We start from the raw sequence: 27,541 nt of genomic DNA, 5'->3' as shown, positions 1-27,541 counted from the left end.
TCCACCGCGTGGAAAGTATGGCGTCCTGGTCGTCGGGGGCAACACAAATAAATCCCATTTGGCTGATTCTTCTGTCACCTCTGAAGGTCACCCAGCAGCTTCCTGCCTTGGATCCAGCGAGAGTAGAAAAATAAAAGCTCTTATTTCTTCTTCTTCCTGTCCATCAAGTCCTCCTGGCTTTTAGTCTGCGAGCCCTTCGTGAGCGCTTGGTGACCGTGGTGAAGGGGAAGCCCTCCGGCGGGTCCTCCCGGCCCCTGGGGTGGCGCTTCATGAAGTGGACCTCCTGCTGGCGCTGGGTGGTCCGGGAGCCCTTCTTGGGCCGCCCCTTGCGGTTGAAGCCCAGGTACCAGCCTTTGTACTTGGCCGACACCAGCGCCGTGTAGTTGTTCTCCAGGAACTCCTCCACGAACACACACTCCTGCTTCCTGCCGTCGGGCTGCCACACCAAACACATCCATTACTTCAACATGTCATCTGCACACCACTTGTCTTACTCAATAAAGGACTTTACTTGTCAAAACAAGTTCCAGTCATCATATCATCATCATCATTATCATCACCATCATCACCATCATTACCATCATCATTATCATCATTACCTTCACCATCGTCCTCATCACCATCGTCCTCATCATCATTACCAACATCACCATCATCATCATTACCATCATCATCATTACCAACATCACCATCATCATCATTACCATCATCACCATCATCATCATTACCATCATCACCACCACTATCATCATTACCAACATCATCACCATCGTCCTCATCATCATCACCATCATCATCATCATTTCCATCACCACCATCATCATCATTACCATCATCATCACCATCATCATTACCATCATCATCACCATCGTCCTCATCACCATCATCATCATTTCCATCACCACCATCATCATCATCACCATCGTCCTCACCATCGTCCTCATCATCATCACCATCATCATCATGATTACCACCACCATCATCATTACCAACATCATCAACATCACCATCATCATCACCGTCATCATTACCATCACCACCATCATCATCATCATTACAACCATCATCATCATCATCATTACCATCTTCATCATTAGCATCATCATTACCAACATCTTCATCATCATCATCCTCATTATCATCACATCATCATCATTTCCATCACCACCATCATCATCATCATAACATCACCATTATCATCATGATTACAATAATCTTCATCATTACCATCGCCAACATTATCACCATCATCTTTATCATCATGATCATCACCAACATCATAATCACCACCATCATCCTCGTCATCATAACATCACCATCATCATCACCAAAATCATCATCACCATATCATCTTCATAACATCATCATCATAACATCATCATCATTACCATCATTACCATCATCATCACCACTATCATCATTACCAACATCCTCATCATCATCACCATCACCACCATCATCATAATCAACCTCACCACCATCATCATTATAATAACATCACCATCATCATCATCATTACCAACATCATCATCATCCTTACCATCATCAACATCACCATCATCATTACCATCACCATCATCATCATAATCAACCTCACCACCATCATCATTATAATAACATCACCATCATCATCATCATCATGGGACGGCGTGGCGCAGTGGAAGAGTGGCCGTGCGCGACCCGAGGGTCCCTGGTTCAATCCCCACCTAGTACCAACCTCGTCATGTCCGTTGTGTCCTGAGCAAGACACTTCACCCTTGCTCCTGATGGGTGCTGGTTAGCGCCTTGCATGGCAGCTCCCTCCATCAGTGTGTGAATGTGTGTGTGAATGGGTAAATGTGGAAGTAGTGTCAAAGCGCTTTGAGTACCTTGAAGGTAGAAAAGCGCTATACAAGTACAACCCATTTATCATTTATTTATCATTACCAACATCATCATCCTTACCATCATCAACATCACCATCATCATTACCATCACCATCATCATCCTTAACATCATCATTACCATCACCACCATCATCATTACCATCTTCCTCATCATTACCATCATCATTACCATCATCATCACCACCATCATCATCATCACCATCGTCCTCCTCATCATCATAATCGACCACACCATCATCATCATCCTAACCGTCATCATCATTACATTACCACCATCATTATCATAATGATTACCATCACCACCATCATCATTACCAACATCATCATCATCCCTACCGTCATCAATATCACCATCATCATTACCATCACCACCATCATCATCATCATTACCACCATCATCATCATCATTACCAACATCATCATCGTCCTCATTATCATCACCATCATCATCATTTCCATCACCACCATCATCATCAACATAACATCACCATCATCATCATCATTACCATCGCAACATCATCATCATCATCATTATCACCACCATCATCATCATCATAACATCATCATCATCATTACCATCGCCAACATCATCATTATCACCAACATCATCTTTATCATCATCATCATCAACATCATAACATCACCATCATCATCATCATAACATCACCATCATCATCACCATATCATCTTCATAACATCATCATCATCATAATCAACCACACCATCACCACCATCATCATCATCCTTACCATCACCAACACAATCAGCAAAACCATCATCATCACTAATTACATCATCATCATCCCCACCACAGGTAGATGATGATGCCATGAATGTAGAGTAAATGAGTATCTCCATGGTGACAGCAGGAAGTACAAACACAAGCCTTGTTCAACTGTTAACACCACTTGTGTACTTGTTATTCACTGTATATATATATACAGTCTTAGTTGATCAGAAATACTCCAATAGTACTAGGTTTAAGGGTACAATTATTCACTGTATATACAGTCTTAGTTGATCAGAAATACTACAATAGTACTAGGTGTAAGGGTACAATTATTCACTGTATATACAGTCTTAGTTGATCAGAAATACTACAATAGTACTAGGTGTAAGGGTACAATTATTCACTGTATATACAGTCTTAGTAGATCAGAAGTACTACAATAGTACTAGGTGTAAGGGTACAATTATTCACTGTACATACAGTCTTAGTTGATCAGAAATACTACAATAGTACTAGGTGTAAGGGTACAATTATTCACTGTACATACAGTCTTGGTAGATCAGAAGTACTACAATAGTACTAGATGTAAGGGTACAATTATTCACTGTACATACAGTCTTAGTTGATCAGAAGTACTACAATAGTACTAGGTGTAAGGGTACAATTATTCACTGTATATACAGTCTTAGTAGATCAGCAGTACTACAATAGTACTAGATGTAAGGGTACAATTAGAGACCACCTGGCATAATTGAGCACATAAGTGAGCATGAGTGTGTGAGGACTGATCCAGTGTCAAGGCTTGATTACGCAACAGCTGACAGTCATCAAAAGGCTTTTGTTTGCGGGGGCCGCAGGAAAGACGATCCGTGGCCCCCGCTGGGATTAAAACACTCCCTCTAAAATCTGCGTCACACAATCGATCGGAAAAGCGACTCACCCTCCCGACGATTTTGCCCTTGTCGTTCATGCAGATGTAATGTTCGCTCTCCTTGCCTTTGATCCGAATATGGCTGCCGAACGTCTCCGTCTCCACCACCAGGAGCGCTAGAGGACACCACACCACAGACGGTTAGTCGACGCATCAACGCCACTTTGGAAAAAAGAAGAAAAAAGAGAAACAGAAAAAAGACAGACAAAGAAAGAGACAGAAAAAGAAAAAAGACAGAAAAAGAAAAGGACAGAAAAAGAAAAAAGACAGAAAAAGAAAAAGACAAGAAGAAAAGGACAGAAAAAGAAAAAAAGAGAAACAGAAAAAAGACAGACAAAGAAAGAGACAGAAAAAGAAAAAAACAGAAGAAAAAAGACAGAAAAAGAAAAGGACAGAAAAAGAAAAAAGACAGAAAAAGAAAAAGACAAGAAGAAAAGGACAGAAAAAGACAGAAGAAGAAAACAGAAAGAAAAAATACAGAAAAAGCAAAAATACAGAAGAAAAAAGAGAAACAGAAAAAGAAAACAACAGAAGGAAAAAGAAAAGGACAAAAAAAGAAAACAGACAGAAAAATAAAAAGACAGAAGAAGAAAAAAGACAGAAGAAAACAGACAGAAGAAGAAAAGGACAGACAGGAAAAGAAAAAGACAGAAGAAGAAAAGGGCAGGGAAAAAAAGACAGAAAAAGAAAAAATACAGAAAAAGAAAACAGACAGAAAAATAAAAAGACAGAAGAAGAAATGGACAGAAAAAGAAAACAGACAGGAAAAGAAAAAATACAGCAAAAGACAATAAAAGACAGAAAAAGATAAAAAACAGAAAAGAAAAAAAAAGAAAACAGACAGAAAAATAAAAAGACAGAAGAAGATAAAAAACAGAAGAAAAAAAAAAAAAGAAAACAGACAGAAAAATAAAAAGACAGAAGAAGAAATGGACAGAAAAAGAAAACAGACAGGAAAAGAAAAAGACAGAAAAATAAAACAGACAGGAAAAGAAAAAGACAGAAGAAGAAAAGGACAGAAAAAGGAAAAAAAAACAGGAAAAGAAAAAGACAAAAAGAAAAAAGTCAAAAGAAGAAAAAAGACAGAAAAAGAAAAAAGACAGTAGTTCAAAAAAAAATAATATAAATAACAGAAGAAAAGTGAAAAAGAGACTCAGACTTAAGAGAAGCGAAGTTGTGATTGCATCATCTACAAAGTTCAACTCCTCGTGTGTCAAACATCATGAATGTGAACAACTTCTTATTTCTATTATTAGTATTGTTGCTAATAATGTTCTAATAGTAATTACAATACTTTGAAAGAAACATACTTGAAGTACAGCGTTTTCAAAAACAACTTTCAAATGTAGACACAGTCATATCTGACACCTTGCTGCTTTTATTGATTTGTATCTAATAATAATGATACACTTTACATTTAGAAAACATTTGAATCAGTTGAGAAATGACCCAAAAATTTGAGAAATTTTAGAACTTTGAAAATTTCCATTCATTTGAAAGGAAAATTCCTGGAAATTTGGGAATTTCGGGAAAACTTGGAATTTTTTAAAATATTGATACTAGTACAATTGTCCAAGATGATATGATTAAGTTGGTGTTTGAATTGGTTGAAAAAGGTTGACCTAGTAACAGTTTGAATTGACAATTGGTATTTCGTAATTCCTGGAATTACCTAGAAAAGCGGGAATTTGTAGGGAAAAAAATAGATCAATTGTGATGTCCCAACTGGGAGGAATGTTTTGATGTTGGAATTGGTTAAAAAATGTGGACAGTGAAAACTTTAGCACAAAGGTGAAAAGAAGGCTTTGGAAATTCTGGGAAACCCTGGAATTTGTGATGAACTTGGAAAATGGTAGTTTGATTGTCCAGGATGAGTGGAGCGTGTTGAAGGTGGAACCGTTCGAATCGGGTGAAAAATGTGGACTTTGTGCATGGTTGAAAAATGGCCCACTCATTTTCAATGGGAAACATGTCTGAGAATTCTGGGTAATCTGGGATTTATGCGAAACCTTTTTTTTTTTCATGAGCTTACGATTTTCAGTTCAGCCGAACGTTTTGATACTTGAACGGTTTCCGATTAGATGAAAGGTGGAAGGTGTCTACGTTTTTGGGCGGAATGATAATCATAACAAATAGATGATTTGTTGGTGTAGAACATTCAACATATCAAAACAACATATTCAACATATCAAAACAACATATTAACATAACATATTCAACATATTAACATAACATATTCAACATATTAACATAACATATTCAACATATTAACATAACATATTCAACATATTAACATAACATATTCAATATATTAACATACCATATTCAACATATGCAAGATATTAACATAACATATTCGATATATGAATCTAACAAATTCAACATATTAGCATATTTAAGATAATAACATATTTGATATATTAACATAACATATTCAAGATATTAACATAACATATGCAAGATATTAACATAACATATTCGATATATTAACATAACATATTCAAGATAATAACACATTCGATATATTAACATATTCAAGATATTAACTTAACATATTAAACATATTAACATAACATATTACATTGATTATCATAACATTCAACATATTAACATAACACATTCAATATATTAACATAGCATATTCAAGATATTCATATAACACATTCAATATATTAACATAACATATTCAATATATTAACATAATGTATTCAATATATTAACATAACATATTGAACATATCAAAACAACATATTAACATAACATATTCAATATATTAACATACCATATTCAACATTTGCAAGATATTAACATAACATATTCGATATATTAACATAACAAATTCACCATATTCAAGATAATAACATATACGATATATTAACATATTCAAGATATTAACTTAACATATTAACATACATATCACATATATTATCATAACATATTCAACATATTAAGATAACATAACATATTCGATATATTAACATATTCAAGATATTAACTTAACCTATTAAACATATTAACATAACATATTACATATATTATCATAACATATTCAACATATTAAGATAACATATTCAACATATTAACGTAACATTTTTGATATATTAACATAGCATATTCAAGATATTCATATAACATATTTAATGTATTAACACAAGATATTAACATAACATATTCGACATAACATATTCAACATATTAACATAACATATTCAAGATATTAACATAACATATTCGATATATTAACATAACATATTCAGTATATTAACATAACATATTCAGTATATTAACATAACATATTCAATATATTAACAAAACATATTCAATATATTAACATAACATATTAACATAACATATTAAAATAACATTAACATAACATATTCGATATATCAACATAACATATTCAATATATTAACATAACATTCAACATATTAACATAACATATTCGATATATTAACATAACATATTCAAGATATTAACATAATGTATTCAATATACTATAACATATTTGATATATTAACATAACATATTCGACATATTAACATAACATATTCGACATATTAACATAACATATTCAACATATTAACATAACATATTCACGATATTACCATAACATATTCGATATATTAACATAACATATTCAATATATTAACATAACATATTAAATATATTAAAATATTATATTAACATAACATATTCGATATATCAACATAACATATTCAATATATTAACATGACATATTCAATATATTAACATAACATATTCAACATATTAACATAACATATTCAACATATTAACATAACATACTCAAGATATTAACATAACATATTAAATATAGTAACATAACATATTCAATATATTAACATAATATATTCAATATATTAACATAACATATTCAATATATTAACATAACATTAAATATATTAAAGTAACATATTAACATAACATATTTGATATAACAACATAATATATTCAATATATTAACATAACATATTCAATATATTAACATAACATATTAAACATAATAACATAACATATTCCACACCTTAGTCATAGTGGACTCCATCACCTGGAACATACATCTTAGTAACCCAGCCACAACTAAGTGTACTCCCGGGACCAGAGCACCTGACATTGAAGCTAATCTTAGGGAGCTAACTAGTAAACACGTACCACAGGCTACAAGCTACGACAACATAGTTGTACACGTCGGCTCTGATGACACTAGATCACAAAGAGGAATATAGCAAGGACCAGAAAGATGTCCAGGCATGAAGGACTTGTCTCTGGTGATGAGACAGATGAGAATGGTTGAGTAGAAGATGAGATGAGAATGATTGAGTAGAAGATGAGATGAGATGAGATTCTCCCATACCATACTTGCCCCCATCATCTCCGTTGGCGTTGACCTTCTTGCCCAGGATCTGGACGTGCTTGCCCGTGGTCCTGCTGTACAGCTGGTAAATGCGCACCTGTTTGCGGCTCAGGTCGTCAGAGATCCTGGTGTGGTTCTCGATGTAGAACCTGAAGTCTGCCGAGCTCTGCTGGGACTCCTGGAAGCAGAGTTGGCATCTGAGGCTCATGTCTGTCCAAGGTGCAGCCGTTTTGATTTACCTGCACAGATATGCACCACTAGCAACTATACACCTGAATCTGCACTAGCAACCATACACCTGAATCTGCACTAGCAACTATACACCTGAAGCTGCACTAGCAACCATACACCTGAATCTGCACGAGCAACCATACACCTGAAGCTGCACTAGCAACTATACACCTGAATCTGCACTAGCAACTATACACCTGAAACTGCACTAGCAACCATACACCTGAATCTGCACTAGCAACTATACACCTGAAGCTGCACTAGCAACCATACACCTGAATCTGCACGAGCAACCATACACCTGAATCTGCACTAGCAACTATACACCTGAATCTGCACTAGCAACCATACACCTGAATCTGCACGAGCAACCATACACCTGAATCTGCACTAGCAACTATACACCTGAAGCTGCACTAGCAACCATACACCTGAATCTGCACTAGCAACCATACACCTGAAGCTGCACTAGCAACTATACACCTGAATCTGCACTAGCAACCAAACACCTGAATCTGCACTAGCAACCATACACCTGAAGCTGCACTAGCAACCATACACCTGAATCTGCACTAGCAACTATACACCTGAATCTGCACTAGCAACCATACACCTGAAGCTGCACTAGCAACCATACACCTGAATCTGCACTAGCAACTATACACCTGAATCTGCACGAGCAACCATACACCTGAATCTGCACTAGCAACTATACACCTGAATCTGCACTAGCAACTATACACCTGAAGCTGCACTAGCAACCATACACCTGAATCTGCACTAGCAACTAAGAAACATCTGCCCCGGCACACCAACGCAACATAAATTAGCAAAAAGTGGCGTCTCGTAGCTAAGGTGCGGCGAAGGGGGCGTGGTCTTGTCGTCCGAGCCACAAGAGTTTACGAGTCACCTTAGACCTGCCGTCAAAATGAGGAAATTGCCAGAAAGCGAGGCCGACATGAGGCCCCGCGAGACAAAGGGTCTACTTTTAAGAGCCCGGGAATCTGCCGTTTCCACACCTGCACGTCAGCGGTAATTACAGGTAATGGCGGCTCTCAGGTGGCTAATTATAGCGCCCACCCCTCTCTACCCCCAATTAATGACATTCACAGAAAAGCACGACAACAAATCCTCAAAACTCACAAGGGGGAGGGGACGCAGTGCTGGGCTCCGCCCCCTTTCGCACTGCACGCACCTGGTGTGTGTTACCAGCAGCAGGTAACCTAGTTTCCTTGTTTACTAATCTAGTTTCCTTGTTTGCTAATCTCGTTTCCTTGTTTACTAAGTGTGCGTCCTTTAGAGATATCCGATAATGGCTTCTTGCCGATATCCAATATTCCGATAATTACCGATTCCGATATCAACCGATACCGATGTATACAGTCGTGGAATTAACACATTATTATGCCTCATTTTGTTGTGATGCATTAAACAATGTAACTTTACCATGAATTGATTAACGTGGACCCCGACTTAAACAAGTGGAAAAACGTATTCGGGTGTTACCATTTAGTGGTCAATTGTACGGAATATGTACTGTACTGTGCAATCTACTAATACACGTTTCAATCAATCAATCAATCAAAAACAAGGTTTTCCGAAATAAGAGAACTGTCAGGACTTGGTCCTTGGGGTTTGTTTTCCCGGAAGGCAACGGAAAGTTGGCGCGGGCAAGACGGGAATGTGAGTACATGATTTTATTTAACACTATCAAAAAAGAACAAACGAAAGGCGCGCACAAAAGCAAAAAACTATAAACATGAAACAAAAACTTACTTGGCATGGGACTGTGAACAAGGCATGAAGCAGAGTGATGATAACGTGTGATGTTCCCAGGCAGACTAACTGAAAACAATGGACTTAAATACTACGGACATGATTAACAACAGGTGTGTGAGACCGAACGTGAAAACAGGTGCAACTAATCGGTCGTCATGGTGACAAAACAAGGGTGCACAAATAGTCCAAAAACAAAACCGAACATAACTAAAACAAAACATGATCACACAGACATGACAAGAACTTCAACTCCAGTTATGGAAAAAAGTGCCAACATGGCACTGCCATATTTATTATTGAAGTCACAAAGTGCATTATTTTTTTTAAACATGCCTCAAAACAACAGCTATAAAAACAATGATATATTGTAGCGTCCCGGAAGAGTTAGTGCTGCGAGGGGTTCTGGGTATTTGTTCTGTTGTGCTACGGTGCGGATGTTCTCCCGAAATGTGTTTGTCATTCTTGTTTGGTGTGGGTTCACAGTGTGGCGCATATTTGTAAGTGTTAAAGTTGTTTATATGGCCACCCTCAGTGTGACCTGTATGGCTGTTGACCATGTATGTTGCATCCACTTATGTGTGTGTAAAAGCCGCATATATTATGTGACTGGGTCGGTACGCTGTTTGTATGGAGGAAAAGCGGGCGTGGCGACAGGTTGTAGAGGACGCTAAAAGCAGTGCCTTTAAGGCACGCCCCCATGATTGTTGTCCGGGTGGAAATCGGGAGAATGGTTGCCCCGGGAGATTTTCGGGAGGGGCACTGAAATTCGGGAGTGTCCCGGGAAATAATAATAATATCGGCCGATATTCTCTTGCGTCCTTGTTTACTAATCTAGTTTCCTTGTTTACTATTCTAGTTTCCTTGTTTACTAATCTAGTTTCCTTGTTTACTAATCTTGCTTCCTTGTTTACTAATTGTGCGTCCTTGTTCACTAATCTAGTTTCCTTGTTTACTAATCTTGCTTCCTCATTCGCGAGTTTTCTTGTTTACTAATCTTGCTTCCATGTTTACTAATCTAGTTCCCTTGTTTACTAATCTTGCTTCCTTGTTTACTAATTTTGTGTCCTTGTTTACTAATCTAGTTTCCCTGTTTACTAATCTTGCTTCCTCATTCGCTAGTTTCCTTGTTTACAAATCTTGCTTCCTTGTTTACTAATTGTGCGTCCTTGTTCACTAATCTAGTTTCCTTGTTTACTAATCTTGCTTCCTCATTCGCGAGTTTTCTTGTTTACTAATCTTGCTTCCATGTTTACTAATCTAGTTTCCTTGTTTACTAATCTTGCTTCCTTGTTTACTAATTTTGTGTCCTTGTTTACTAATCTAGTTTCCCTGTTTACTAATCTTGCTTCCTCATTCGCTAGTTTCCTTGTTTACAAATCTTGCTTCCTTGTTTACTAATTGTGCGTCCTTGTTTACTAATCTTGTTTCCTCGTTTACTAATCTTGCTTCCTTATTCGCTAGTTTCCTTGTTTACTAGTCTTGCTTCCTTGTTTACTATTCTAGTTTCCTTGTTTACTAATATTTCTCCCTTCTTTACTAATCTCGTTTCCTTGTCTACTAATCTTGCTTCCTTGTTTACTAATCTTGCTTCCTTGTTTACTAATCTAGTTTCCTTGTGTACTAATCTTGCTTCCTTATTCGCTAGTTTCCTTGTTTACTAATCTTGCTTCCTTGTTTACTATTCTAGTTTCCTTGTTTACTAATATTTCTCCGTTCTTTACTAATCTCGTTTCCTTGTCTACTAATCTTGCTTCCTTGTTTACTAATCTTGCTTCCTTGTTTACTAATCTAGTCTCCTCGTTTACTAATCTTGCTTCCTTATTGGCTAGTTTCCTTGTTTACTAATCTTGCTTCCTTGTTCACTATTCTAGTTTCCTTGTTTACTAATATTTCTCCCTTCTTTACTAATCTCGTTTCCTTGTCTACTAATCTTGCTTCCTTGTTTACTAATCTTGCTTCCTTGTTTACTAATCTAGTTTCCTTGTTTACTAATCTAGTTGCCTGGTTTACTAATTGTACGTCCCTGTTGACTAATCTTGCTTCCTTGTTTACTAATCTGGTTTTCTTGTTTACTAATCTTGTTCTTTGTTTACTAATCTTGCTTCCTTGTTTGCTACTCTAGTTTCCTTGTTTTTTATTCTTGCTTCCTTGTTTACTATATTAACACTACTTTATATATGTGGTATACAAACACTAACTTATATATGTGGTATATAAACACTACTTTATATATGTGGTATATAATCACTAACTTATATATGTGGTATATAACACTACTTTATTATGTGGTATATAAACACTACTTTATATATGTGGTATATAATCACTAACTTATACATGTGGTATATAACACTACTTTATTATGTGGTATATAAACACTACTTTATATATGTGGTATATAATCACTAACTTGTATATGTGGTATATAAACACTACTTTATATATGTGGTATATAATCACTAACTTGTATATGTGGTATATAAACACTACTTTATATATGTGGTATATAATCACTAACTTGTATATGTGGTATATAAACACTACTTTATATATGTGGTATATAATCACTAATTTATATATGTGGTATATAAACACTACTTTATATATGTGGTATATAATCACTAATTTATATATGTGGTATATAACACTACTTTATTTCGTTTGGTTGATATCAGCACTTCACATCAACAATTATATCATCTGAGAAATGTCATTGAAACTGTAGGTCTGACTTGGTAGGATATGTACAGTGAGCAGTGATGATGATAATAATACGAACAAGTGTACTGATGATGAAAATAATATGAACAAGTGTACTGATGATGATAATAATAAAAGGTGTACAAATGATAATTAGTAGTGTACTCATGATGATGATAATAATATGAATAAGTGTACTGATGATGATAACAATAAAAGGTGTACTAATGATAAGAAGCGGCGCGAGGAGAAGAATGGAGTCAATTAGTTGCATATGGGTACTAATGATGATAATAATATGAATAAGTGTACTAATGATGATAATGATATGAATAAGTCTACTAAAGATGATAATAATATGCATAAGTGTACCAATGATGATAATAATATGAATAAGTATACTAATGATGTAAATAATATGAACAAGTGTACTAATGATGATAATAATATATACAAGTGTACTGATGATAATAATAAAAGGTGCACTAATGATAAGAAAGGAGTCAATTAGTTGCATATGTGTACAAATGATGATGATAATATGAATAAGTGTACTAATGATGGAAATAATATGAACAAGTGTACTCATGATGATGATAATAATATGAATAAGTGTACTGATGATGATAATAATAAAAGGTGTACTAATGATAAGAAGCGGCGCGAGGAGAAGAAAGGAGTTAATTAGTTGCATATGGGTACTAATGATGATAATAATATGAATAAGTGTACTAATGATGATAATGATATGAATAAGTGTACTAAAGATGATAATAATATGCATAAGTGTACCAATGATGATAATAATATGAATAAGTATACTAATGATGTAAATAATATGAACAAGTGTACTAATGATGATAATAATATATACAAGTGTACTGATGATAATAATAAAAGGTGCACTAAAGATAAGAAAGGAGTCAATTAGTTGCATATGTGTACAAATGATGATGATAATATGAATAAGTGTACTAATGATGGAAATAATATGAACAAGTGTACTCATGATGATGATAATAATATGAATCAGTGTACTGATGATGATAATAATAAAAGGTGTACTAATGATAAGAAGCGGCGCGAGGAGAAGAAAGGAGTTAATTAGTTGCATATGGGTACTAATGATGATAATAATATGAATAAGTGTACTAATGATGATAATATATGAATAAGTGTACTAAAGATGATAATAATATGCATAAGTGTACCAATGATGATAATAATATGAATAAGTATACTAATGATGTAAATAATATGAACAAGTGCACTAATGATGATAATAATATATACAAGTGTACTGATGATAATAATAAAAGGTGCACTAAAGATAAGAAAGGAGTCAATTAGTTGCATATGTGTACAAATGATGATGATAATATGAATAAGTGTACTAATGATGGAAATAATATGAACAAGTGTACTCATGATGATGATAATAATATGAATAAGTGTACTGATGATGATAATGATATGAATAAGTGTACTAATGATGATAATAATATGAATAAGTATACTAATGATGTAAATAATATGAACAAGTGTACTAATGATGATAATAATATATACAAGTGTACTGATGATAATAATAAAAGGTGCACTAAAGATAAGAAAGGAGTCAATTAGTTGCATATGTGTACAAATGATGATGATAACATGAATAAGTGCAATAATGATGATAATAATAAGTGTACTAATGATGATAATATATTCAAGTGTACTAATGATATGCAGTGCGAGGAGAAGAAAGGAGTCAATTAGTTGCATATGTGTACTAATGATGATGATAATATGAATAAGTGTACTAATGATTATAATAATATGAATAAGTGTACTAATGATGATAATAATGTATACAAGTGTACTGATGATAATAATAAAAGGTGCACTAATGATAATAAATGAGTCAATTAATTGCATATGTGTACTAATGATGATAATAATATGAATACGTGTACTAATGATGATAATAATATATACAAGTGTACTGATGATAATAATAAAAGGTGCACTAATGATAAGAAAGGAGTCAATTAGTTGCATATGTGAACTAATGATGATAATAATATGAATAAGTGTACTAATGATGATAATAATAAGTGTACTAATGATGAAAATAATATATACAAGTGTACTGATGATGATAATAAGTGTACTAATGATGAAAATAATATGTACAAGTGTACTGATGGTGATAATAATAATAAGTGTACTAATGATGATAATAATATATACAAGTGTACTGATGATGATAATAATAATAAGTGTACTAATGATGAAAATAATATATACAAGTGTAGTGATGGTGATAATAATATGAACACATGTAGTGATGATGATAATAATAAAAGGTGCACTAATGATAAGAGGCGGCGTGAGTGTGAGGAGAAGAAAGGAGTCAATTAGTGGCAGCAGACGCCTGCAAATGGTTGCAGTTCAAAGTGAGCCTCATAAAACACAACAAGAGTTCAGCTTTCAAAGAAGAACTTTTAACCTCCCAGCTTCAGAAATCTGTCACCTTGTTGTTGTAAAACTCTAATTGAAGCTCACATTCCTTCATCTTCACCTCATTTGTGTATTCTTCCTACTCTATGCTCGTCTGCACCTTCAAATAACCCACACTCCTTTTACTTTGCATATTTCTCACTTCAACAGCAACTAATGTCTGTGATGTCATCGTTATCCTGCTAATTAAACTTTTTTTTTTTACCACATTGATGTGTTCTTAATACTTTATGCTCATCTGCACCTTCAAATTAAGGTAAAATTGTGCCTACAGTCATTTTTTTGTATATATTTTTTAATCGAAACAGGAAGTAATGTCTGTGATGTCATCGTTATCCTGCTAATTAAACATTTATTCATCTATATTTCATTTATTACCACATTTACTGTATGTATTCGTCATACTTTATGCTCATTTGCACCTTCAAAATAATGTAAAAGTGTGCCTACAGTCATTTTGATGTATATATATTTTTATTCGAAACAGGAAGAAATGTCTGTGATGTCATCGTTATCCTGCTAATTAAACATTTATTCATCTATATTTCATTTACTACCACATTTATGTATTTGTCATACTTCATGCTCATTTGCACCTTCAAAATAATGTGAAACTGTGCCTACAGTCATTTTGATGTACCGTATTTTTCGGAGTATAAGTCGCACCAGAGTATAAGACGCACCCGCCGAAAACGCATAATAAAAAAGGGAAAAAACATACGTATATAAGTCGCACTGGAGCCCGGCCAAACTATGAAAAAAAACTGCGACTTATAGTCCGAAAAATACGGTATATATATTTTTTATTCGAAACAGGAAGTAATGTCTGGGATGTCATCGTTATCCTGCTAATTAAACATTTATTCATCTATATTTCATTTACTACCACATTTATGTATTCGTCATACTTCATGCTCATTTGCACCTTCAAAATAATGTAAAACTGTGCCTACAGTAATTTTGATGTACCGTATTTTTCGGAGTATAAGTCGCACCGGAGTATAAGACGCACCCGCCGAAAATGCATAATAAAAAAGGAAAAGAACATATAAGTCGCACTGGAGCTCGGCCAAACTATGAAAAAAACTGCGACTTATAGTCCGAAAAATACGGTATATATTTTTTTTATTCGAAACAGGAAGTAATGTCTGTGATGTCATCGTTATCCTGCTAATTAAACATGTATTCATCTATATTTCATTTTCTACCACATTTATGTATTCGTCATACTTTATGCTCATTTGCACCTTCAAATTAGGGCTGCAACAACTAATCGATTAAAATCGATTATAAAAATAGTTGGCGATTAATTTAGTCATCGATTCGTTGGATCTATGCGCATTCGTAGAGGAATTTTTTATTTTTATTTTTTATTTTTTAACTGCAACATGTGCAAACAGCTGAGAAATAATGCTGTTTTTCCCCAATAAAATACTGGAAAGGATAGAAATGTAGTTGGTCTCTTTTATCCAATTATTAATCGAATTAAAAATCGACAGATTAATCGATTATCAAATTAATCGTTAGTTGCAGCCCTATTTCAAATTAAGGTAAAATTGTGCCGAAAGTCTTATTTCTTCAAATATGTTTTTCAGTCGACCAAATGGCAATAATGTCTGTGATGTCATTTATTCATCTATATTTCATTTTCTACCACATTTATGTATTCGTCATACTTCATGCTCATTTGCACCTTCAAAATAATGTAAAACTGTGCCTACAGTCATTTTTATCCTGCTAATTAAACATTCATTCATTCATCCATCCATCCATTTTCTACCGCTTGTCCTTTTCGGGGTTGCTGGGGCCTATCTCAGCAGCATTCGGGCCGGAAGGCTATATTTAATTTTCTACCACATTGATGTATTCTTCATACTTCATGCTCATTTGCGCCTTCAAAATAATGTAAAATTGTGCCTACAATCATTTTGATGTATTTCTTATTCGAAACAGGAAGAAAGGTCTGTGATGTCATCGTTATCCTGCTAATTAAACATGTATTCATCTATATTTCATTCACTACCACATGCATGTATTCTTCATACTTTATGCTCATTTGCACCTTCAAAATAATGTAAAAGTGTGCCTACAGTCATTTTGATGTATATATATTTTTATTCGAAACAGGAAATAATGTCTGTGATGTCATCGTTATCCTGCTAATTAAACATGTATTCATCTATATTTCATTCACTACCACATTTATGTATTTGTCATACTTCATGCTCATTTGCACCTTCAAAATAATGTAAAACTGTGCCTACAGTCATTTTGATGTACCGTATTTTTCGGAGTATAAGTCGCACCGGAGTATAAGACGCACCCGCCGAAAATGCATAATAAAAAAGGAAAAAAACATATAAGTCGCACTGGAGCTCGGCCAAACTATGGAAAAAAACTGCGACTTATAGTACGAAAAATACGGTATATATTTTATTATTCGAAACAGGAAGTAATGTCTGTGATGTCATTGTTATCCTGCTAATTAAACATTTATTCATCTGTATTTCATTTTCTACCACATTTATGTATTCGTCATACTTTATGCTCATTTGCACCTTCAAAATAATGTAAAACTGTGCCTACAGTCATTTTGATGTACCGTATTTTTCGGAGTATAAGTCGCACCGGAGTATAAGACGCACCCGCCGAAAATGCATAATAAAAAAGGAAAAGAACATATAAGTCGCACTGGAGCTCGGCCAAACTATGAAAAAAACTGTGACTTATAGTCCCAAAAATACGGTATATATTTTTTTATTCGAAACAGGAAATAATGTCTGTGATGTCATCGTTACCCTGCTAATTAAACATTTATTCATCTGTATTTCATTTTCTACCACATTTATGTATTCGTCATACTTTATGCTCATTTGCACCTTCAAATTAGGGCTGCAACAATTAATCGATTAAAATCGATTATAAAAATAGTTGGCGATTAATTTAGTCATCGATTCGTTGGATCTATGCGCATTCGTAGAGGAATTTTTTTTTTTTTTTTTTTTTAACTGCAACATGTGCAAACAGCTGAGAAATAATGCTGTTTTTTTCCCCAATAAAATACTGGAAAGGATAGAAATGTAGTTGGTCTCTTTTATCCAATTATTAATCGAATTAAAAATCGACAGATTAATCGATTATCAAATTAATCGTTAGTTGCAGCCCTATTTCAAATTAAGGTAAAATTGTGCCGAAAGTCTTATTTCTTCAAATATATTTTTCAGTCGACCAAATGGCAATAATGTCTGTGATGTCATTTATTCATCTATATTTCATTTTCTACCACATTCGTCATACGTTATGCTCATTTGCACCTTCAAATTAGGGCTGCAACAATTAATCGATTAAAATCGATTATAAAAATAGTTGGCGATTAATTTAGTCATCGATTCGTTGGATCTATGCGCATTCGTAGAGGAATTTTTTATTTTTTATTTTTTAACTGCAACATGTGCAAACAGCTGAGAAACAATGCTGTTTTTTTTTCAATAAAATACTGGAAAGGATAGAAATGTAGTTGGTCTCTTTTATCCAATTATTAATCGAAGTAATAATCGACAGATTAATCGATTATCAAATTAATCGTTAAATGCAGCTCTATTTCAAATTAAGGTAAAATTGTGCCAAAAGTCTTATTTTTTCAAATATATTTTTCAGTCGACCAAATGGCAATAATGTCTGTGATGTCATCGTTATCCTGCTTATTAAACATGTATTCATCTATATTTCATTTTCTACCACATTTATGTGTTCTTCATACTTTATGTTCATCTGCACCTTCAAAATAATGTAAAACTGTGCCTACAGTCATTTTTATCCTGCTAATTAAACATTCATTCATTCATCCATCCATTCATTTTCTACCGCTTTTCGGGGTTGCTGGGGCCTATCTCAGCAGCATTCGGGCCGGAAGGCTATATTTAATTTTCTACCACATTGATGTATTCTTCACACTTCATGCTCATTTGCGCCTTCAAAATAATGTAAAATTGTGCCTACAGTCATTTTGATGTATATATTTCTTACAGGAAGTAATGTCTGTGATGTCATCGTTATCCTGCTAATTAAACATGTATTCATCTATATTTCATTCACTACCACATGCATGTATTCTTCATACTTTATGCTCATTTGCACCTTCAAATTAAGGTAAAATTGTGCCGAAAGTCTTATTTCTTCAAATACACTGCAAAAACTGAAATCTAAGTAAGATGAAATATGTCAAATAAGGGTGATATTTGCTTATTTTCTGTCTGATAAGATCATTCTTCTCACTAAGCAGATTTGATGTTTTACTTGTTTTAAGGGTTTTGGTCCTAAATGATCTCAGTAAGATATTACAGCTTGTTGCTGAGATTTGATGACCTATATTGAGTAAAACATGCTTGAAACTAGAATATCAACTGTTGTGTCATCAACACTCACAAGTATAAAACTACTTTTTTAAAGTAATCATTTCTTACTTCAAGCATGAAAAAAATAAATAATCATGATGCCGAGCGCATATCATGATGTCAAGATAATGGCACTAGCGTTTACTTAATTTAAGAATATTTTTCAACATATTGAGCAAAAAGGTCTTTTTTTTCTCCTACCAAGAAAGTGAGAATATACTTATTTTAAGGTATTTTTGGGTTCATTGAGGTTAGCAAATTTTACTTGTTTTGGAAAGTCTTGACAAGACAAATGTTCTTGTTCTATTGGCAGATAATTTTGCTTAGTTCAAATAAAATACCCCTAATTTTTGTTTTTGTTTTTCTTGTTTTTGGGTCTTTTTTTTCTTCTACCAAGAAAGTGAGAATGTACTTATTTTAAGGTATTTTTGGGTTCATTGAGGTTAGCTAATTTTACTTGTTTTAGAAATTCTTAACAAGCCGATTTTTCTTGTTCTATTGGCAGATCATTTTGCTTAGTTCAAATAAAATAAATAAAATAATTTTTTTAAGTAATAATTTCTTACTTCAAGCGTGAAAAAAAAAAAAATCATTATGTCAAGATAATGGCACTAGCATTTACTTAATTTCAGAATATTTTTCAGCATAATGAGCAAAAAGGTCTCTTTTTTTCTACCAAGAAGAATGCATTTGTTATTAGTGAGAATATACTTATTTTAATGGATTTTTGGGTTCATTGAGGTTAGCTAATTTTACTTGTTATGGAAATTCTTAACAAGCCGATTTTTCTTGTTCTATTGGCAGATAATTTAGCTTAGTTCAAATAAAATACCCCTAATTTTTGTTTTTGTTTTTCTTGTTTTTGGGTCTTTTTTTTCTTCTACCAAGAAAGTGAGAATATACTTATTTTAAGGTATTTTTGGGTTCATTGAGGTTAGCTAATTTTACTTGTTTTGGAAATTCTTGACAAGCCAAATGTTCTTGTTCTATTGGCAGATAATTTTGCTTAGTTCAAATAAAATACCCCTAATTTTTGTATTTTTTTTCTTGTTTTTGAACACTGACTTTTTGCAGTGTATATTTTTCAGTCGAGTGTTTTACTTGTTTTAAGTGCTTTGGTCCTAAATGATCTCAGTAAGATATTACAGCTTGTTGCTGAGATTTGATGACCTATATTGAATAAAACATGCTTGAAACTAGAATATCAAGTGTTGCAAAGTTGTGTCATCAACACTCACAAGTATAAAACTACTTTTTTAAAGTAATCATTTCTTACTTCAAGCATGAAAAAAAAAATCATGATGCCGAGCGCATATCATTATGTCAAGATAATGGCACTAGCATTTACTTAATTTAAGAATATTTTTCAACATATTGAGCAAAAAGGTCTTTTTTTTCTTCTACCAAGAAAGTGAGAATGTACTTATTTTAAGGTATTTTTGGGTTCATTGAGGTTAGCTAATTTTACTTGTTTTGGAAAGTCTTAACAAGCCGATTTTTCTTGTTCTATTGGCAGATCATTTTGCTTAGTTCAAATAAAATAATTTTTTAAAGTAATAATTTCTTACTTCAAGCGTGAAAAAAATAATATCATTATGTCAAGATAATGGCACTAGCATTTACTTAATTTAAGAATATTTTTCAACATAATGAGCAAAAAGGTCTCTTTTTTTCTACCAAGAAGAGCACTTGTTATTAGTGAGAATATACTTATTTTAATGGATTTTTGGGTTCATTGAGGTTAGCTAATTTTACTTTTTTGGGAAAGTCTTGACAAGCCGAATTTTCTTGTTCTATTGGCAGATAATTTTGCTTAGTTCAAATAAAATACCCCTAATTTTTGTAATTTTTTTTCTTGTTTTTGGGTCTTTTTTTTCTTCTACCAAGAAAGTGAGAATATACTTATTTTAAGGTATTTTTGGGTTCATTGAAGTTAGCTAATTTTACTTGTTTTGGAATTTCTTAACAAGCCGATTTTTCTTGTTCTATTGGCAGATAATTTTGCTTAGTTCAAATAAAATACCCCTCATTTTTGTATTTTTTTTTTCTTGTTTTTGAACACTATGACTTTTTGCAGTGTACGGTATATTTTTCAGTCGACCAAATGGCGATAATGTCTGTGATGTCATCGTTATCCTGCTAATTAAACATGTAGTCATCTATATTTCATTCACTACCACATGCATGTATTCTTCATACTTTATGCTCATTTGCACCTTTAAATTAAGGTAAAATTGTGCCGTAAGTCTTATTTCTTCAAATACACTGCAAAAACTGAAATCTAAGTAAGATAAAATATCTCAAATAAGGGTGATATTTGCTTATTTTCTGTCTGATAAGATAATTCTTCTCACTAAGAAGATTTTATGTTTTACTGGTTTTAAGTGTTTTGGTCCTAAATGATCTCAGTAAGATATTACAGCTTGTAGCTGAGATTTGATGACCTATATTGGAGTACAACATGCTTGAAACTAGAATATCAACTGTTGCAAAGCTGTGTCATCAACACTCACAAGTATAAAACTACTTTTTTAAAGTAATAATTTATTACTTCAAGCATGAAAAAATAAATAAATCATGATGTCAAGATAATGGCACTAGCATTTACTTCATTTAAGACTATTTTTCAACATATTGAGCAAAAATGTTGTTGTTTTTCTTCTACCAAGAAAGTGAGAATATACTTATTTTAAGGTATTTTTGGGTTCATTGAGGTTAGCTAATTTTACTTGTTTTGGAAATTCTTAACAAGCCGATTTTTCTTCTTCTATTGGCAGATAATTTTGCTTAGTTCAAATAAAATAATTTTTTAAAGTAATAATTTCTTACTTCAAGCGTGAAAAAAATAATATCATTATGTCAAGATAATGGCACTAGCATGTACTTAATTTAAGAATATTTTTCAACATATTGAGCAAAAAGGTCTCTTTTTTTTCTACCAAGAAAAGTGCACTTGTTATTAGTGAGAATATACTTATTTTAATGGATTTTTGGGTTCATTGAGGTTAGCTAATTTTACTTGTTTTGGAAATTCTTAACAAGCCGATTTTTCTTGTTCTATTGGCAGATAATTTTGCTTAGTTCAAATAAAATACCCCTAATTTTTTTATTGTTTTTTCTTGTTTTTGGGTCTTTTTTTTCTTCTACCAAGAAAGTGAGAATGTACTTATTTTAAGGTATTTTTGGGTTCATTGAGGTTAGCTCATTTTACTTGTTTTGGAAATTCTTAACAAGCCGATTTTTCTTGTTCTATTGGCAGATAATTTTGCTTAGTTCAAATAAAATACCCCTCATTTTTGTATTGTTTTTTCTTGTTTTTGGGTCTTTTTTTTCTTCTACCAAGAAAGTGAGAATGTACTTATTTTAAGGTATTTTTGGGTTCATTGAGGTTAGCTAATTTTACTTGTTTTGGAAATTCTTGACAAGCCAAATGTTCTTGTTCTATTGGCAGATCATTTTGCTTAGTTCAAATAAAATACCCCTAATTTTTGTATTTTTTTTCCTTGTTTTTGAACACTGACTTTTTGCAGTGTATATTTTTCAGTCGAGTGTTTTACTTGTTTTAAGTGTTTTGGTCCTAAATGATCTCAGTAAAATATTACAGCTTGTAGCTGAGATTTGATGACCTATATTGAGTAAAACATGCTTGAAACTAGAATATCAACTGTTGCAAAGCTCTGTCATCAACACTCACAAGTATAAAACTACTTTTTTAAAGTAATCATTTCTTACTCCAAGCATGAAAAAAATAAATAATCATGATGTCAAGATAATGGCACTAGCATTTACTTCATTTAAGTCTATTTTTCAACATATTGAGCAAAAATGTTGTTTTTTTTCTTCTACCAAGAAAGTGAGAATGTACTTATTTTAAGGTATTTTTGGGTTCATTGAGGTTAGCTAATTTTACTTGTTTTGGAAATTCTTAACAAGCCGAATTTTCTTGTTCTATTGGCAGATAATTTTGCTTAGTTCAAATAAAATACCCCTCATTTTTGTATTTTTTTTCTTCTTGTTTTTGGGTCTTTTTTTTCTTCTACCAAGAAAGTGAGAATATACTTATTTTAATGGATTTTTGGGTTCATTGAGGTTAGCTAATTTTACTTGTTTTGGAAATTCTTGACAAGCCGATTTTTCTTGTTCTATTGGCAGATAATTTTGCTTAGTTCAAATAAAATACCCCTAATTTTTGTATTGTTTTTTTCTTGTTTTGGGGTCTTTTTTTTCTTCTACCAAGAAAGTGAGAATATACTTATTTTAAGGTATTTTTGGGTTCATTGAGGTTAGCAAATTTTACTTGTTTTGGAAATTCTTAACAAACCGATTTTTCTTGTTCTATTGGCAGATCATTTTGCTTAGTTCAAATAAAATACCCCTAATTTTTGTATTTTTTTTTCTTGTTTTTGGGTCTTTTTTTTCTTCTACCAAGAAAGTGAGAATATACTTATTTTAAGGTATTTTTGGGTTCATTGAGGTTAGCTAATTTTACTTTTTTTTGGAAATTCTTAACAAGCCGATTTTTCTTGTTCTATTGACAGATCATTTTGCTTAGTTCAAATAAAATAAATAAAATAATTTTTTAAAGTAATAATTTCTTACTTCAAGCGTGAAAAAAAATAATATCATTATGTCAAGATAATGGCACTAGCATTTACTTAATTTCAGAATATTTTTCAGCATAATGAGCAAAAAGGTCTCTTTTTTTCTACCAAGAAGAGTGCACTTGTTATTAGTGAGAATGTACGTATTTTAATGGATTTTTGGGTTCATTGAGGTTAGCTAATTTTACTTGTTTTGGAAAGTCTTGACAAGCCGAATTTTCTTGTTCTATTGGCAGATAATTTTGCTTAGTTCAAATAAAATAAATACAATAATTTTTTAAAGTAATAATTTCTTACTTCAAGCGTGAAAAAAATAATATCATTATGTCAAGATAATGGCACTAGCATTTACTTAATTTAAGAATATTTTTCAACATATTGAGCAAAAAGGTCTTTTTTTTTTTCTACCAAGAAAAGTGCACTTGTTATTAGTGAGAATATACTTATTTTAATGGATTTTTGGGTTCATTGAGGTTAGCTAATTTTACTTGTTTTGGAAATTCTTAACAAGCCGATTTTTCTTGTTCTATTGGCAGATAATTTTGCTTAGTTCAAATAAAATACCCCTCATTTTTGTATTGTTTTTTCTTGTTTTTGGGTCTTTTTTTTCTTCTACCAAGAAAGTGAGAATATACTTATTTTAAGGTATTTTTGGGTTCATTGAGGTTAGCTAATTTTACTTGTTTTGGAAATTCTTAACAAGCCGATTTTTCTTGTTCTATTGGCAGATAATTTTGCTTAGTTCAAATAAAATACCCCTCATTTTTGTTTGTTTTTTCTTCTTGTTTTTGAACACTGACTTTTTGCAGTGTATATTTTTCAGTCGACCAAATGGCAGTAATGTCTGTGATGTCATCGTTATCCTGCTAATTAAACATGTATTCATCTATATTTCATTCACTACCACATGCATGTATTCTTCATACTTTATGCTCATTTGCACCTTCAAATTAAGGTAAAATTGTGCCGAAAGTCTTATTTTTTCAAATACACTGCAAAAACTGAAATCTAAGTAAGATGAAATATCTCAAATAAGGGTGATATTTGCTTATTTTCTGTCTGATAAGATCATTCTTCTCACTAAGCAGATTTTATGTTTTAAGGGTTTTGGTCCTAAATGATCTCAGTAAGATATTACAGCTTGTTGCTGAGATTTGATGACCTATATTGAGTAAAACATGCTTGAAACTAGAATATCAACTGTTGTGTCATCAACACTCACAAGTATAAAACTACTTTTTTAAAGTAATCATTTCTTACTTCAAGCATGAAAAAAAAAAATCATGATGCCGAGCGCATATCATGATGTCAAGATAATGGCACTAGCATTTACTTCATTTAAGACTATTTTTCAACATATTGAGCAAAAATGTTTTTTTTTTCTTCTACCAAGAAAGTGAGAATATACTTATTTTAAGGTATTTTTGGGTTCATTGAGGTTAGCTAATTTTACTTGTTTTGGAAATTCTTAACAAGCCGATTTTTCTTGTTCTATTGGCAGATCATTTTGCTTAGTTCAAATAAAATACCCCTAATTTTTGTATTGTTTTTTCTTGTTTTTGGGTCTTTTTTTTTCTTCCACCAAGAAAGTGAGAATATACTTATTTTAAGGTATTGTTGGGTTCATTGAGGTTAGCTAATTTTACTTGTTTTGAAAGTCTTGACAAGCCGAATGTTCTTGTTCTATTGGCAGATAATTTTGCTTAGTTCAAATAAAATACCCCTAATTTTTGTATTTTTTCTTTTCTTGTTTTTGGGTCTTTTTTTTCTTCTACCAAGAAAGTGAGAATGTACTTATTTTAAGGTATTTTTGGATTCATTGAGGTTAGCTAATTTTACTTGTTTTGGAAAGTCTTGACAAGCCGAATTTTCTTGTTCTATTGGCAGATAATTTTGCTTAGTTCAAATAAAATACCCCTCATTTTTGTATTTTTTTTTTTCTTGTTTTTGAACACTGACTTTTTGCAGTGTATATTTTTCAGTCGACCAAATGGCAATAATAATAATAATAATAATACCTGGGATTTATATAGCGCTTTTCTAAATACCCAAAGTCGCTTTACATGTGTGTGTGTGGGGGGGGGGACGATAAAAACAACTTTATTAGAAATAAAAAAATAAAAATAAAAAAATAAAAATAAATAAGAGACACCTAGGGCAGGGTCAGTTAATAATAATGTCTGTGATGTCATCGTTATCCTGATAAATAAACATTATTTCATCATGCATGTACTCTTTGGACTCATATGCACCTTTAGAGTATTTGTTTTATTTTATTTTGTGTCTACTTTTCATTTGAACAGGAACTCAGGTCTGTGACGTCATCGTTTTGCCAATGAACGCGCGCATCTACTTTTAGATGTTCTGGTCTGCACTTTGCGGCTTAGAACTTTATTATTATGATTAAATATGATTATTGTCGTCGCAGTAGGAGCATGTTTGCTGCTCAATAAAGCGCATTTGATGCTATTCCGAGGCGGAGTTTTCATGCGTCAAATGAAGGCAAAAGAGAGCAGCGCATGCGTCACGTTACCTGTATTTGAAAGTAGAGCACCAGGAAATGTAAACACCTGGAAGGAAAAGACGCAGAGGAACGGATGAGTCACAAGTTGAAGGCTTTTTGGCGACTTCTGTTGGAAAGAATGCAGAAGGTTTGTCTTGCTCGGAAGGAGGACTTACAGGTAGAAGAACCTGGAGGGCAGCGGCGACATCTTGATGGCGCACACAAATACACCTGCGTCCTGCCGATGGAGGGGAGGAGGGGGGGGCAAAAAGACGACAGGAAGAGGAGGAAAAGGCAAAAAAAAAAAAAAAAAAAAAAAAGAAGCAGAAGAGGAAGGTCAAGCCCACCTTCCTTCTACTCCCCTGCGGAGCTCAGTGCGCCTTTTACGCACGGAGTTCCGAGCAGGAGCCGCCGGAGGTGGAAGAGTCCCAGCTTGGGGGCGACCAGAGGCAACATGAGGGTCTTCCTTCCTTCCTTCCAACCCCGGATCCAAAAACGTCCTCAGCAAAACGGGGCAAATCCTGCGATCACAAAGTCCCAAAGTGAGCGTCGGGAGCGGAAGACCCCGATGGTGCCATGGCTGCGAGGAAAGCCGACGTCGAGCATCCACGCGAACTTCTGTCTTCTCGCAGCTTCTCGCGTCTTTGTGCGCCCCCGCGAGCTTTTTGCTGCTTGTGGGAGGAAACGTGTTTGCACCTGAGAGGACCATCATTGGACCAGCAGCCTGAGAGGAGGGTTCAAAAAGCACTCGCATTTCAATACAACTCCTGCAGCTCCACACACACATCATCCTTTTCTTCTTCTTCTTTAGTTTATTTGGAACATGAACACACTTACATCATAATACATCACACAATTTCATATCATTTCATTTTACATCATGCCCGAAAAGGAGTAGGAAGAAGCAAAG

General features: G+C 33.3%; 1 protein-coding gene across 1 annotated transcript; it reads right to left on the bottom strand.

The window, feature by feature from the left end:
* Positions 1 to 108: 108 nt before the first annotated feature.
* fgf24 (fibroblast growth factor 24) lies at positions 109 to 27,252 on the bottom strand. Its single transcript, XM_061976572.2, has 5 exons — positions 26,808 to 27,252; positions 26,662 to 26,698; positions 7,919 to 8,096; positions 3,557 to 3,663; positions 109 to 436 (listed from the first exon to the last, which is right to left on the bottom strand). Exons 1-5 carry the CDS (start codon positions 26,837 to 26,839, stop codon positions 164 to 166), a joined length of 627 nt encoding a protein of 208 aa, XP_061832556.1. The 5' UTR covers positions 26,840 to 27,252; the 3' UTR covers positions 109 to 163.
* Positions 27,253 to 27,541: the final 289 nt, after the last annotated feature.

Source organism: Nerophis lumbriciformis, linkage group LG16 (genome assembly GCF_033978685.3).
Source record: "Nerophis lumbriciformis linkage group LG16, RoL_Nlum_v2.1, whole genome shotgun sequence".
NCBI classification, from domain to species: domain Eukaryota; kingdom Metazoa; phylum Chordata; class Actinopteri; order Syngnathiformes; family Syngnathidae; genus Nerophis; species Nerophis lumbriciformis.
The sequence above is the reverse complement of the archived record's forward strand: the minus strand, read 5'-3'. Positions and strand labels throughout refer to the sequence as shown.

Coding starts and splice junctions, on each gene's coding strand:
- fgf24 (XM_061976572.2), bottom strand. CDS start 26,839: ATGTCGCCGCTGCCCTCCAGGTTCTTCTACCT. Junction 26,699..26,807: donor CCCTCCAGGTTCTTCTACCT/GTAAGTCCTCCT, acceptor TTTTCCTTCCAG/GTGTTTACATTTCCTGGTGC. Junction 437..3,556: donor AGGGCAAAATCGTCGGGAGG/GTGAGTCGCTTT, acceptor TTGGTGTGGCAG/CCCGACGGCAGGAAGCAGGA.